Consider the following 14,682-nt stretch of genomic DNA (forward strand, 5'->3'; position numbering starts at 1 on the left):
TCTAACAAACTTTCTCTTTTAGTATCAGAGAAACGCATCACAACTTGCTTCACATCAATAGTTTAGATCAGTGTGATCCAACTGCAGGCCCGCGGCCAAACTACAAACTCTGTTTTTGTCAACTTTATGAAACTGCAAAAAAATTTAACACTTTGCGCAAATCTTGTTTTTCTCCTTTGTTGAATATGTTTTAGCCCATCTTCAGCAACAATGAAAGTCTTTAACCTTCAGCAACAATAAAAGTCTTTAACCTGATATTATCTGGGTAAAATTAGAAACATCGCATAACATAATATCGAAAACTGTACAAGATAAAAAATCTGTAGTCGTTTCCTTATGGATGATTAGTCTGCGCACTCGCTGTTCGCCTGTGTCCTGTTCTAATACAGTCTGCTTGAAGCGTACAATTTTTAACACATATTCTAACACAGACGCTTCAAAGCCCCGAATTATCCTAATACGAGCGCTACAAGCGTTGAAAACAAATCGAATCGGGTGTAATTACAACATTTCTAATTTATAGATAAACGATAAAAGTCATTCCTCGTTCAAATTATTTTTTATCCATATTTTATGTATGACAGGCTAGCAACAGGAGAACTCAAACTGTTTTGTGCGAATCTATAATGTTTTTGCAATATTGCCGTTGTATTGTGTGTCGTCACATCTTTAGAAACAAGATAACGCAATGTTTAAATCAATGTGTCGAGCACGAGCAATTTGTTGTGTGCCCAATACGAAAAGCCTGAATTTACAGTTTAGCGCCAATTCAACCACGTAAACTCAATTTTTTCGCTATTCGCGCGACCGACAAGCTTTACTATTTCCAAGGCATAGAAAAAATACCAAAGGGGGCGCGGCTACAAAAAGGGTTAAGAACCACTGCCATAGGCCATGTATAGTTTGCCAGCAATAAGCCTAAGAATCGCTATTTAAAGACACTGGCCAGCAAGATAAAAAAAAGATTGGCTTTGGCCCACAATGAAAAGAAGTTGGACCACGGTGGTTTAGATTGTTAACCATTTGGAAGATTATTTTTATTGTGATAATATACATATGTTAGTTGATAGTTAAAAACCATTCAAAATATATTACGATTTGATATTCTGGAATTGTTAGTATAGGCTTGAAACCTAACGTTTTAGAATCCCCTGGGTTTTTTGAACATACCCAATAATGGGTGGTTAGCCACAAAGTATAAATTATCATTTTAAGGAAGGGATAAACCTAACACAGTGAGAGGAACTAAAACCCATACCTCTTTAACAATTGCATTTAAATTATGATATATGTTACATACCAATACAATACATACATACATACATACATACATACATACATACATACATACATACCTTAAAATTTAACATATGCTCAGTGCTGGAGTTCAACACAGTGCCATTACTTAATAAGTCAATATGATTTGTCCTTGAGGCAGCATATTGTATGATGTTTCCTTAAAATTATCCAAATCTAGTTAAAATTGTGATAATGAAGAACCAATATCATGAACAGAAAGCATGCAACATACCATAAGTATTAGCCAGATCAACACCCAAATACACATTGGAAGTACAAAAGAAATAGTCATTTGTGAAAACAACTCCATTTGGGGTTACCAGTAAAGATCTGAAAGAATCACAGTTGTGTAAGTATTTTTTTGCCTCGCTCCCAAAAATTCCCACCGAAGGAACCAAAATAAATTTCAATCAATTCACTAAATTTCATGTAAAATAAAGGACAAAATAAATGAAGTCACACACACTTATGTGTTTAATAACAACTGTGATCTAGCTCCTCGGAAGCTGCTTTATGACCAACGATTATGGCTTCCGTATCAATAGTACACCGAAAAGCCAACGCAGACTCGCCGAATCTGTCGATCTATAATGCAAGTAGAGCAAGCCAGAAAAACAACTGGCCTGCAGTGAGGTTCGAATTCACGACCTCCGGTCAAGCCGGACCGCCGGAAAAGGACAAAATACATTTATTTGACTAAATGACCTTTTTACAATAAAGTTAAACGCTAAGTCATGGATGTCCAAACCTTTTAGCAGAATGGGCCGCATTGCCATTTTCGATGAAATTAAAGGGGTGACGTCATAAGTTACGTCATATCATGACGTCATAAAACAACTTTAATTTTTAACAACCGCTCTTCCAGATAGAACTTGTGCGCAAATATGCAGGAATTAACCCCGGGAAAGCGAAGTTGTAATCTGAGTTTACATGCTGTATCATTCCATGGTATGACATCATTTATTTCCTTAAACTGGTGCGCAAAAACACACATCTTGCTCAACAATGATGCGTGCTCAAGTGTTGGATGGATGATGAAATGCGACATTAGACTCGATTATAGTCTCAGAGAATATATTCAATTAGGTCTACATCAAATAATCCGCGTTTTACACCTTTTGATACTATTGTTTTAAATAAAGGCTACTAAAATTGAGAATAAGTGGTGGGCCGCATGTAAACATCAGGCGGCCCGCAGGTCGCACATCCCTGCGCTAAGTGATCTGCAACTGACCAAGCAAACAATTTTTTAGAAAAATTTGTCTGATTTTTTTATAACACAATATATATTTATATATACAACAAATTTTTAAAATTTGTATATGTTTTGGTTTTACATTGAACATTATTGAACATATTACAATACTAAGATATAGATTTAACAGTTTAGTTACCTCCGTTAATTGAGTAACTTAATTGAGGATACAGCTGTGTAAGGTACACAACTTGAGCAATGCCACATTCCATTATGGCTGTGTTTTTTTACAACCGTGCAACTTTAAGTATGGCAATGCTGCCAAGACCTTTATAGCCAAAGAGACTTGCCAGACAACCGCTTACTCATTATAAACAAGAGAATCTACAAATTTACCAAAATATACCTGTCATTGTCATACAATTCACTCATTTGTTTTAGATGGCTAGCTACACTCTTACATTTTTTGTGGTGTTATTACTATGCTCAGACAGTATTTGGCAAACAAGTCAAAACACTAGTTTAACAAAATCAATACAGGTTTTACAGTTCTTTACAGCATAAGCAACGTTTTGTTTAAAATACTATACACATACATACATAAATTGAAGTTATAAAAAAAACAATAATTTTTTTTAAATACAACGGAATAATTGTTGATTTAAATATTTTATGTAAATAAATGTAACCAGCATATACCTAGTTCAATAGGTTTATCTGCCAGTGACACTAGTCTGGGGAACATTCCTTGCCTTAAAAAGTCTAGTGATTACTTCTGTCGGACGAGAATTGGCATGTTGGCCCAATGGTTGCAATTTTATCTATTAATTTAAACAAATAAAAAATTGAACCCAACATTCATTTCCAGGGAACTGCTGGTCAAAAAAAATTTGTTAAATGACAGACATATTTATAAGAAAAACAATTAGTTTTTCCTTTATTTACAACATGTTTATTAAATTACAAACATTTTTCAATTAACTTTGAGTTATATACCGTCCTAATGCCCAGTTTGTACTTTCTATTTTTAGGGCAAATGATTTTCATTGAAAATCCAAGAATTATGTCCATCATTTTGACCATCAACTCTTTTTACAAGTAGTTTTTCATACCCAGGAATAAAATAACTTTCCTTAAAATCGTTTTGCCCCAAAACATAGTGGTTTGGTGAAGGTGAAATTGCAGACAACCTAGAATAGAAAAGAGTTTTTTATACATGCTGAAAAATGTTATACTGTACAATGTACATGTACCAAGCACATCACACTTTCTTAGGTAATGGGACACAAAGCAAAGTATGGTATATACATTATATATTTTCTTATTTACAAAACCATGTATATGTATAGGTATATAGATAAAGTAACACCTATTTAGCTACTATGACACTTAAGAACCACCCATCTTTCAGGGGTTAAAAATAGGTATGTGGTAATTCGCCTGTTTAAAGGTACATAAACCTGGGAAACCTTGCATTCAAATGCACAGGTAATCTACTTAATTAACCTTATGTGTATTTTTTAGGATGAAAAATTATGAAATTTTCCAATGCTACCGCTATGTTTTTCAGAATGTTGGACCCAAATTGAATATTGACTAACTTAAGCACAGAATCGTTAAATAGCTACTTATTGTGGAAAAAAGACAATACCGGTACCAAATTCCAGCTATATATACTTTTAAATCTAAAAAATGTTAAAGATGCCAAAAGTTAGTTGTTGCTTTAATTGGACAAGTTTACCTATTTTAATAGTTTAATTTTCACAAGAACATGGCTTGGAATGGACTTGAGGTAATTATGACTGAAATAACACAAAATAATCCACGTTACATAACTTTGTAGTGGGCATGATTAATTACCGACTACGAGCGTTTGTGTTTAAGGTTCAATTTACGCTGTATCGGCTTATGTCACAAAATTATTGTCTACGTCTACTCGCACCGAAGTGTGAAGAAGTGCTTAACGGCTTGCGTTTTCTCTGTGCGGTCAGCAAAGGAATTTGTGGACTTAAGCCGCCATCGGCTTGAAAACTAACTCTTCTTTGTTATCTACTTGTGCTGTATACAGCGTGGATTGTTTGACCGCTCTATAGTTTGAAACTGGTTTGTTTGTTAATCAGCTAATACAATTCTATTCACCAGTACGTCTTGTGGTTGGCTAACGAGTTAGATTCGCACCTTAAAGTTGGAGTCTCCAGCCATAAGACCGAGATAAGAACACCGACGTCAGAATAAAACACAATTAGGAAAAATCAGACCAAAGTAGGATTAATACCTAATATTAGCAGCCTAAGCCTACTGTATAAAACGGAATAAGTCCTAAATCCGTCGGAATAAGACCTCAAAGGAATCAGTTCTAAAACAATACTTTAACCAGGGACGCCGGAGAGGGGGGGCGCGGAGGGCATGCGCCCCTCCTGCCCTTTGCTAAGGGGGGCAAAAGTGCCATTTACATGAAAAATGATATATTGCTTTCACAACGTTAAATATTTATGCGACTGTTCAGACAAACATCCTGACGACGCCTATGCCATAACTTAACATTTTTAAGTCAATTAAGCCCAATGCACACCGCCGTCGTTATTGTGTCGTAAGCGCCTTCCGACGCGACGCAGACGAGCGCTTACGTATGCCAATGCACGCCGCGTCAGAGCATACGGAGAGAAGCGAATTTTTGAAGTCCGGGGGAGCACCCCCGGACCCCCAATATTTCGGCTCGCTACGCTCGACTGCGGTCTATGTTGCCCTTACCAAGAAGTCGCCCCCCTTGCTTTTTCCGATAAATTTAGGACTTATGCCGATGGATTTAGAACTTAGTCTGACAAATTTAGGCCTTATTCCGATGAATTTACATCTTATTCCGATGAACTTGGGCTTATTTCGATGATTTAGGCCTTATTCCGGTGAATTTATGACTAATTTTGATCAATTTAGGCCTTTATTCCCGACATTTTGATCATATGCTGTACTGGATATTATTGCGTATGGCTGTACTATGTCGTTGGTGTTAATACTATGGTTTATAAAGTTTTCTGCTTTAGGTATTGTTGCTTTTTGGGTCTTATTGTGTGTTTCCGTTACATTATGACGTTTTCCCTAAAACTTTAGAAAATTTTTCATCGTTCCAGTAAACAAAATGTCAACTTTAACCCCTGAGTAAATCACTTACGGTAAGCCTAATTAAAAATGAAATACCTGAGTTAATGGGTTGCAAAAAGGTGGCCAAAATTTGAAATGAGTTAATTGTTTGTGCGCATTTACGGGCGCGTCACACGTTGACTCGGGATTCTTGTAAAACGACATCAACACGACTCGGGACCCGAGTCCGGCTCAGCATTCGTGCAGCCGATATAGCTTTGGGCTACTATTGGGATGACATTTAAGTTTTTTTCCTAAATTATTATTTTATTTTAATTAGGAAATCCAGGTATTTGTAAATCTTTGAAGACTTATTTTTGGCCTATTGGTAAGCTTCGTGATACTTTTTTGTGCACGATTTGTAATATTTTCGTACATGTGCGGAGACCTTGTTTTGCCCAAATTCAGTTTATAGTGTCATTACAGAAAAAACATTTATTGATTAGGCATTATGCATTAGGCATATTTTATTTCTGCAAATTCTATTGTTATTTCAATTATTTAAATTGATTTGTGCACTACAAAAACAATTAAGACAAATATAATATTTTTTGTTGTCTTTTATTCTTTTACAAAAGCACAACAAAAAACATGAAAGCACAAATACAAGCGCGACGAAACAACCGTATTTCGCCAGAGTCGATAGCTCATGGATATTGAATGTGTACAAAGACAGACATTAGTTCCAAGTGACGAACAAAACACGAAATAACACGTAACACGTATCGGTCGTCGGCGCACTTCTGGGCGCGCGCTTTACACAATGTAGCTGCAGTGCGGGTCATCCTGAATGGGCGCATAGCGCTTCTCCGGTGCCTTTCGCTCCTGATGCTCATTGGTGAGGGTGGGGCGCTCAACGCCCTCCGGGGACTCAATCTTGCCATCGCCTATTTGGATATTTTCGATGTCAACCATCGATCTAGAGTTGCTCTATAGATTCAAGGGTTCAGTTGAAGTGTGTGTTGGTATACGTTACTAGAAAACTGTTTTAGTTTAACTTTATAGTATATTGTTTGTGTGCAAACATGACACAAACTCTCGGTACTTTATAATTGGTATTCAAATCAGGTTGTATCGCGAAAAATATCAAAGAATTTTCTTTACCTTTCCCGGAAGCGGCGTTGGGATATAAGGGCACAAAACTGGGAGAGATTTCGCTCGAAATATCATAGGAGTGGTTTGTTCCCTTCTGATGGTCAGGGATTGTCGTCGTTGGTTCGTCCACCGATGCGATTTTTCAAATTCGTACATCACCTGAGTCAACATAATTAAGAGGTTAGGGCAACTTCATTTTTTCTTATTTCGAAATGAAGGGAAGATTGGCAAACGAGGGGTTAGATTAGATTAGACTATACCTTAAATTTAAGGTATCCGTTCAGTTTTAATGTGTGGAACTCTTGAGTATCCCTTTGAACGATGTTTCGATAATGGTCATAGGCTACTTACTTTGTCCCTTAAAGTGTCAAATGCATCCACCATAATCGATACGTTGTCCGCGTTGCTTCTTGTCAAACTGAGTAAATCCGGAGTGCGCGGGCTTACTTCCTTGTTTTCGTCCTTATCTGAACGCTTGTCTTCCGCCGCAAATGGGCGCTCAAGCATTGTTCGAGGAGAGGTGGACAACTAAAAGTATAGCAATCGCCACTAGCTAATTAGGCAAATAATCCACTTCAGACATTGCGTTGATCAACATAAAATAGGAATTACTTGTTATATTGAGATGTTATCCAACAAAAATATAAAATAAAGCTGTAAACACAGCTAACAATTAGCCTATAAGTGATGCTTTTCATAAATTCAACTAATGTTTTCAACTACAACATCTCTAACGAACTTAAAAAAGGGGATAAAAGAGAAACACTTACCATGCTTGATGTGGTTGGGGTTACATTTATTTCCTTGTTCGCTTCCGTTACTCCGTCCATGCACTTCTGCAATCTCTTGCTGCAGTAGTAGGGCCTCGAACCTCCATTGTTGCGCTTCTGATCATCGCAAAAGCAGAGAAAGATCGTGTCGATCGCCATTCCGAAGACGTTAAAGAAGGCCGAAGAAATGATGTAGGCCGCCAGACAAGCTATGGTGACCGGGGCCAGGTATTCTGTGTGCGGTGCGTTCTGACCAAGTTTTACTGTGAACCAGCTTACACCAACAATTCCAGTAAGTACTACGACCGCCAGTTTGCCGAGCATCAGACAAAATCCGGACAAACAGTTGAGCGCCAGCACGTGCTGGGCGTTAGTGATCAACAATTCGAGAGCGTTCTTCGCGCCTGAGCAGAATCCGTCGCCGTACATTGCCACACAGATGTAGGCGTTCTTGTTGATAAACCTGATCACTATTTCGAAGCACGCCAGACAACAGCCAAAGCATTTGAGAAGCAGTTTTCCTGTTTTGTTTTCCGAGCTTTTTAGTTTTCGCTCAATGTAACCTACAATGACACTCATTATTTGCACAACGGCCACTATCAGGGAACCGAGAGCCACCGAGCCGAGGTTGTAAAGAATCAGGTCCTTGGTCGCTTTCAGAGTCGGGAAGTACTTGCAACCTTTCTTCATCGGTGCCGTCTTGCTGAAAAACCAGCCACTGACCGCGCCAGCCAATATCACCTGCTGACATCCCGATATAAACTGCATGACCCAAAGCCACCCGAAAATGTGCGGAAGCACTAGAAAGAGAAACGGAGTATTCTCGTCTTCCGCAAATCCAACCATTCCGTCTTCGTCCATTTTTGGAACCTGGACCGAAAAAATATAAACTCCGATCACTATGAAGTATCCAGTCGCCGCTGCCTTTGCCGTCAGGGTCAAAAACGGTGGAACGAGCAATCCAGGCATACTAAAGATTGCTAGGCTGGCCTCGTCGAACAAACTAATAACCAAACAGAAGCTCTTGCCGGCCCAAATTGTTACCGTAATGACGAACAAGGTGATCACCGAAACCACGATGCAAATTGGAAGAAGATAAGTCGTTTCGCGAAGGGCCGAAACCGTCAAAGCATCAAGCACGTTGCTCGTGTCAATCGCGCTTAATCCGGAAATGTTGGCGGCACTCAAATCAACGAAGGTCGCCGTTGACTCCAACACTTGGTCGACGTCAGTGCAGTTCACCAACCCAATCGCCGCCGCATAATTATACCACAAGAAAGCTGTGAGAGACGTTATGCCGAAAAGGGAAAGCACCATAATAAGCACGACCACAACGCGACTGAAAAGCCGAAGAAGCACAATCATGGCGAGGGAGATTGCGAGAGCGATAAGGACCAAGTAAACCGTGTCTTCCCAGTGCGCCACCAAGCTGGTGACCAGTTGTTCCACTATTACGCCCATCGAGGCCACGAAATCTGTAAAAGCACACGCAATGATATAAAGTTGGTGACATACAGATATAGCCTATGCTATTATGGAGTCTAGCGATCACCCAAAGATGGTGTTTTGCCACCCCCGAATTAACTTCGCGGATTTAATAAAATTAAAATCCATTGGGGCTAAATATCTGATGGTCATGGCTATTTATGAAAACCTTCTTACAAACCCTTACGTTTTTAATATAATAATTTGTCTAAACATGAAATTTTACCCTATAAATTTTCGCGAGGCAGTTATGCTTCCGCCCTTCAAATGAGAGGGTGCTTTGTTTTGTTCGAAATGGGTTATTTGGTTTTATATTTTTTCTTACTTTGCAAAAGAAGAGCAGGGTCTAGCTTCTATATAAAATCTACCAACCTGTACTTGGGACTGTTGGGCTGCCGGCCAGCAGAGCGTTGTCGCTGGTGGGGAGCTCGTCTTCCGCCAAATGCTGGTTGGTCAGTTCTGGAGTCAATACTTGTCCTGCAACTCCTGCAATCGCTGCTCCAGCCTACATTCAGAGAAACTTAATCGAGTGCTGACACAAGAAAATTATATTTTTTTAATAGAAAACTTTATGTTAGTGTATGTGGCGTGGTATGACAATCGATCAATACGAAGTGGATAAGGTAATTACTAGTTTTAATTGTCTTGAAAAATACATACATACGTGCAACTCCACAGTATATTTAAGAAAGATAGCCTTTACATTTCTCACCTCAAACACACTGCATACCTAGTAAAGCAGTTAAAGTTGGGCATCAATAAAAACAGGGAAAGCATTGTCCCAATAAATTTCAATCCTATCCTCCCTTGGTATGTTACAACTTATAGCATAAAAACCATACCCAACATACAAGATTTTTGTAATTGACACTACCATGCAGTAAAACCCTAATATAATTTTAAAAGTGCTATTACATGATGACAATTATATTTATTTGTGACGTAATACGTATTTCGTTAAGATTTGAGTGATATTCATTTTTTAAAAGAAGAGCTACCTAGAAATTATACTTTGCCCACTATACTAAACAATACTCGTGCTGTGTTATACACTTCGCAGTTGTAACATATAAGTTAACTTACTTGTAGCAGCTGGGAAGGCACACAGCGGTTGAGAACCGGGTGGTGAGGCAGTATGACGTCATAAGGCATCGTACACACTCGCTCGTCGACGAGCGTCTCGTTCAAGTCGTATCCGTTTTGCTGCAGCAAGGAAGGGCACCTCACTACTGCTGTGGGGCATTCGCTCACGCAAATCACCGCCGGTCCGCGTTCCTGGTTCAGCAACTGGCTCGGATCAAGAGCCATCTTGATGTCCGAGAAGGCCATCAGGAACTGGAATGGGCGCGCCGAGTGGTCGCGCCCAGATTCGGGCACCCCAGAAATAGGGACGTTCTTCTCTCTTCCGCACACATTTCCCCAGGAGTCGACGCCGTTCAAGAATCGACCTGAGTCACCCTTATCGATGCTGAAATAGGCCAGGTAACCCATTCCGCCAAGCATCGCGATAAACAACAGAAGAAATAGGACGTCGCGGGGTTTTCTGACCCGCGTCGGGGTCGTCGGACCCTCCTCGATGTCGAGGACCTCCACGTCTGTGGTGATCTTATCACCCAAGCAGCAACCCATGTCGATAGGTTGTCGCTTCACCTCCGACCACACTTCTGTCGTGCAGCCAATTGCCGAAACGCCGGTTTAACAACGTTACGCAAAGCACAAAACACCTCTCGTCGCTTGGAATTCGCAATAGAGCACAATTTCTCGATAAAATCGCCAAGAAATTCGCAAAATGCCGACAAAACCGTTGCGTGTAACACAACGGCAGTCTATGAAAAGCATATCCTTGTAAAATTTTGATAAACCAATTTTGTTTTCTTTGTGACGTAATTGAGGCATGTGTGTTCGCATATAGGCGATTGTACAGTCAGGTTAGTTTGTATATTGAACGAATGAAATGAATCATTGAATTGCAAATTTATATATATCCTTAGTTTTTGACATTGCCTTTGTATCTAGTTTTTGCAGATTAAAATGTTTTTAATTCTCTATGATTAATTCCTGCACCTAAATCTTTAAATTTTAAACGTTTAATAACAGAAATCTAAAGGTAAAAATTGGGAGAGCTTTTCCATAACGAACTACGGTAGATTAGCAGTTGCATGCACACGGAGGTCACATTGCTAAATTTCAATTTTACCTACTAATACACAAACTCTATTCTATAGAAAGGGTGGGTACTGCCGAATGCTCTTACCTACAATGGCCGAAAATACAGAATAATTTAAAGTGATATGTTACCTTTCAAACAATTAAAAACAAAGATTTTTGTTACTTATGGCAAAAGATTCTTAAGGGCATCCTGCAGTGTGGTAATGACTTAAGTCACTGTTTTCAAATGACTTGACTTGAGTCGTTAGACCAAAATGACTTGAGTTGGACTTAAGTCATTTTGTCAAATAGCTTGGTTGAATTACGGATTTTTTACTAAAATTTATCTCAAGTTTTGCACAGTAAACACTTTTATTGCTGTATTTTGTGTTTGGTGGTGTTTTTGTCAAAAGTTGCTTAAAATGGGACGAATTTACCAATTTAAGTAGTTTAAAAGTTTACTTATAAGTCAATAATATAACTTGCTCTCATAAAGATTGCACTGGGACTTGACTTTGGCAAGCGATGACTTGGCTTGGGACTTGTTATTTTTGCAAAAGACCTGACTTGTACTTAAGTTACTTTTCAAATGACTTGACTGGGCTTAAGTCATTTTGGAATGAATTGTTTACAACACTGGCATCCTGAGTTAATCGGCCACTCATCAAAAAAATTAGTTTTCCATGTTTCACAAATACTTCTACTATTTGCAACTTTATACCACTTTATACTGGCTTCCAAGCATCTAACAAACACTCATTGTTTGAATTAAGTTCAGCACCTATAGCAGAAGTGTAGCTTTTCAAAGTGAATATACATAGTCAACGCATGATATCAAACATTTTACCTCATGTAACTGTGTGATCTTTTGGAGCAAGTTCTCAAATAAACCTTCTTTAAAGCATCGGCACTTATGGTGTCAATATTGCAGCCCACCAAGATAGCTGTACCTGTGATTAATAGTTTTGTTTGTGCAGGTTATTTTTATTTAAAAAATAGTTAATTATCCAACAATTATGTCTTAAATTGTAAAACAGTTAACTTATAGTTACTGGTCATTCCATTTTTAGAATTTTTCAACAAAGTTTTTCTGTTGTTTTCCAATGTTTTCAGGAAAGTTTGGAACATTAAAAACTTTTGAAATGGCAGTTGATGTCAAATTCTTCCCACAATTTATTTTATTTGCCTCAAATTGCTCAAAATTATCCTATAATAATTAAACTAAATTGTTATACCTAACCAGAAACTCTATGCTAATGTGTCTTGTTATGAAGCTCATTTAATATCTAAACTTACTCTCAACTTCAATAATAATTAACACATATCAATCTAGTTATTCTTTGTGATATTTTACTTGTCAAATAGCCTACATACCTAACATAAACGGCTGCTTGTTGTGAGAACCCAATCACCAGCTGCAGTTAATTGCCATCTTCTGCTTCTTCTGGGATCAACGGGATTCCCCACTAGTTTATTGCTCTTTGTGCTGTTGCCAGCATAATTTAGTGCAGAACATACAACCATACTTAAATATAAAGGGTATCAGCTTGTACTAAACACCTTTAAATGGTTTGGAAGGAGATGCAAATATTAAAGCAACTAGAAAAAACATACAAGCGGGAGGAAAGTGTGCATCCTGTATTAAACTTCCAGGTCTGTGTCTCTGCACTCTACAGTTAATCAACAAGAACAGTATCTTTTAATGCTTTGCTAACATCCTATTATAATTAAGTAATTGCTAGACATTTAACACTGCCACCATATTGTGAAATGACTTATTTCGTTTCCGGTCTGCATGACTAAATATATTAATTTCGCCAAATTCCACACCGTTCTGCACTTTCAGCGCAGCCTATGCTCAACTCTAATATATTTTAGTGCTTAATTTGATTATTTCGATCAGTTTGTGAAGAAAAACGATAGAATTAGATTTCATATGTTTTATTTGAAAGGTATTTAATTATGCCACGCATCAAAATGATTTAAAACGAGCAAAATATTTGATAAATGACAGATTTATACTTTTTTACTATAAGCGTCTGGTTACTTGGGAAACAAGATGGCGTCCATGTCGCTATAACGAAGAGCAAGTTAGCTGCCCAACTTGTAATTTCTATATAGACTTTGCTAATACAGATCCTGTTTGAAGCTCTTTTGCACATGTTGATACTGAAATAAACATCATTTTTAGTCTCGAATCATTATGTTTGTCGATGAAGTTATATTGACGAAAGTTCGGTTGATGCAACCCACCCGCTTTTTACCACAGCAGTGTAGCCAGGGCCGGACCAACATAGGAACAGATGTTGCAGCTGCCACGGGCCCCGCGCTTTACGAGGCCCTGCGCTTGGTGAGCATGTAATTGTAGGGGATCGTCATATTATTTGTTGTCATTATCACTAACTAAGTTTTATTACCAACATTTTGACGTCACCAAAAGGGGAGGAGTTCGTTACGGGTTCGTAGGAGAGTTGCTTGATTGAAATTTTTATAAAACCCTAAACCGTAAATAAAAGGCCGAAAAACAAACGAAAATGGGAAAAAAATAATTAAATGTATTTTTATATTCAAAACACATTAACTTTAGATTAAATATACTTTATGGTTAATTGGTATTATAAAAAAATCCCAAAGTATCAAGCACTCGTGAGGTGACCATATAAGTTACATAGTTTACAACATCAAAAAATGTATTTTTTATTGAAAAATCTAACTCATCGTACATACAATATATCGATGCATTTTATTAGTTCATTAAAAAAAGTTGTAAATTTCCTTTACTGAACATTTGTTGTTTTTAAGGCCGGTCCGCGACAAAATTTCAGTTTTAAACCGGTCCGCATTGCAAAAAAGGTTGCCGACCCCCTGGTCTAACAAACCACTTTGTTTAAACTTAAGCCGTATCAAAAGAAGCCCGCGTTGGTGCAAAATGTTGAATGTCAAAACCCGAAATTGCAGCATATGGTTTAGCTCAGTTGGTAAGAAGTAAAACAGGTGGTTGTTGTTCTTTTTGCAGTTATGGCATTTTGAAAAAAAAAATCGGGATGTTTTGTACGCCCTTTTTAAACTTCCAAAAAGTAAAAAACGGAATAGTTGAGACAAATTTGCAATTTTAAAGAGCAAAAAATTCAGAAAAACTTCTTGCCTAACGATCGTCTCAATTCGATTTACTAAAGCACACCTATCTCACGTTAAAATGTTCAAAATAGATTTTTACAACAACTTAGTTTTGTAGAAAGTGTGCCACAAACCGTTTTTTATTTATTTTTGGTGTGACGCAAGTTGAAAGAGAGAAACACTTGTGATCCATGATTGATTGCGAACGCTGCTGCATACGGGCCCTGTGCTGCTTAACACAATTTTTGCAGGAAAACTGCAGGGCTAAACTGAATTTCTTAAGACTGATGTTTGTTACACTAAAATTAAAACCGGCATAATTTGTTAAGTTGAGGTTGCGTGTTCCAACAGCTTTAAATTCGTGTGTTTTTGTTTTAATTCGTGTGCGTTTTGTGTTATACATACAGGATCGTCTAATTTACTGACTTAGGAATT

At 37.9% G+C, this 14,682-nt stretch overlaps 1 protein-coding gene across 1 annotated transcript; it reads right to left on the reverse strand.

The window, feature by feature from the left end:
* Nucleotides 1–6,388: 6,388 nt before the first annotated feature.
* On the reverse strand, nucleotides 6,389–10,611 carry LOC146164621 (choline transporter-like protein 1). Its single transcript, XM_083380769.1, has 6 exons — nucleotides 10,066–10,611; nucleotides 9,355–9,487; nucleotides 7,498–8,972; nucleotides 7,079–7,255; nucleotides 6,737–6,886; nucleotides 6,389–6,562 (listed from the first exon to the last, which is right to left on the reverse strand). Exons 1-6 carry the CDS (start codon nucleotides 10,609–10,611, stop codon nucleotides 6,389–6,391), a joined length of 2,655 nt encoding a protein of 884 aa, XP_083236895.1.
* Between the last annotated feature and the right edge of the window lie 4,071 nt (nucleotides 10,612–14,682).

Source organism: Ascidiella aspersa, chromosome 2 (assembly GCF_963924565.1).
Source record: "Ascidiella aspersa chromosome 2, kaAscAspe10.2, whole genome shotgun sequence".
In the NCBI taxonomy this organism is placed as follows: Eukaryota; Metazoa; Chordata; class Ascidiacea; order Phlebobranchia; family Ascidiidae; genus Ascidiella; species Ascidiella aspersa.

Coding starts and splice junctions, on each gene's coding strand:
- LOC146164621 (XM_083380769.1), bottom strand. CDS start 10,611: ATGGGTTGCTGCTTGGGTGATAAGATCACCACAGACGTGGAGGTCCTC. Junction 6,887..7,078: donor TTGACACTTTAAGGGACAAA/GTAAGTAGCCTA, acceptor ATGTTGACTCAG/GTGATGTACGAATTTGAAAA. Junction 6,563..6,736: donor CAACGCCGCTTCCGGGAAAG/GTAAAGAAAATT, acceptor TTGAATCTATAG/AGCAACTCTAGATCGATGGT.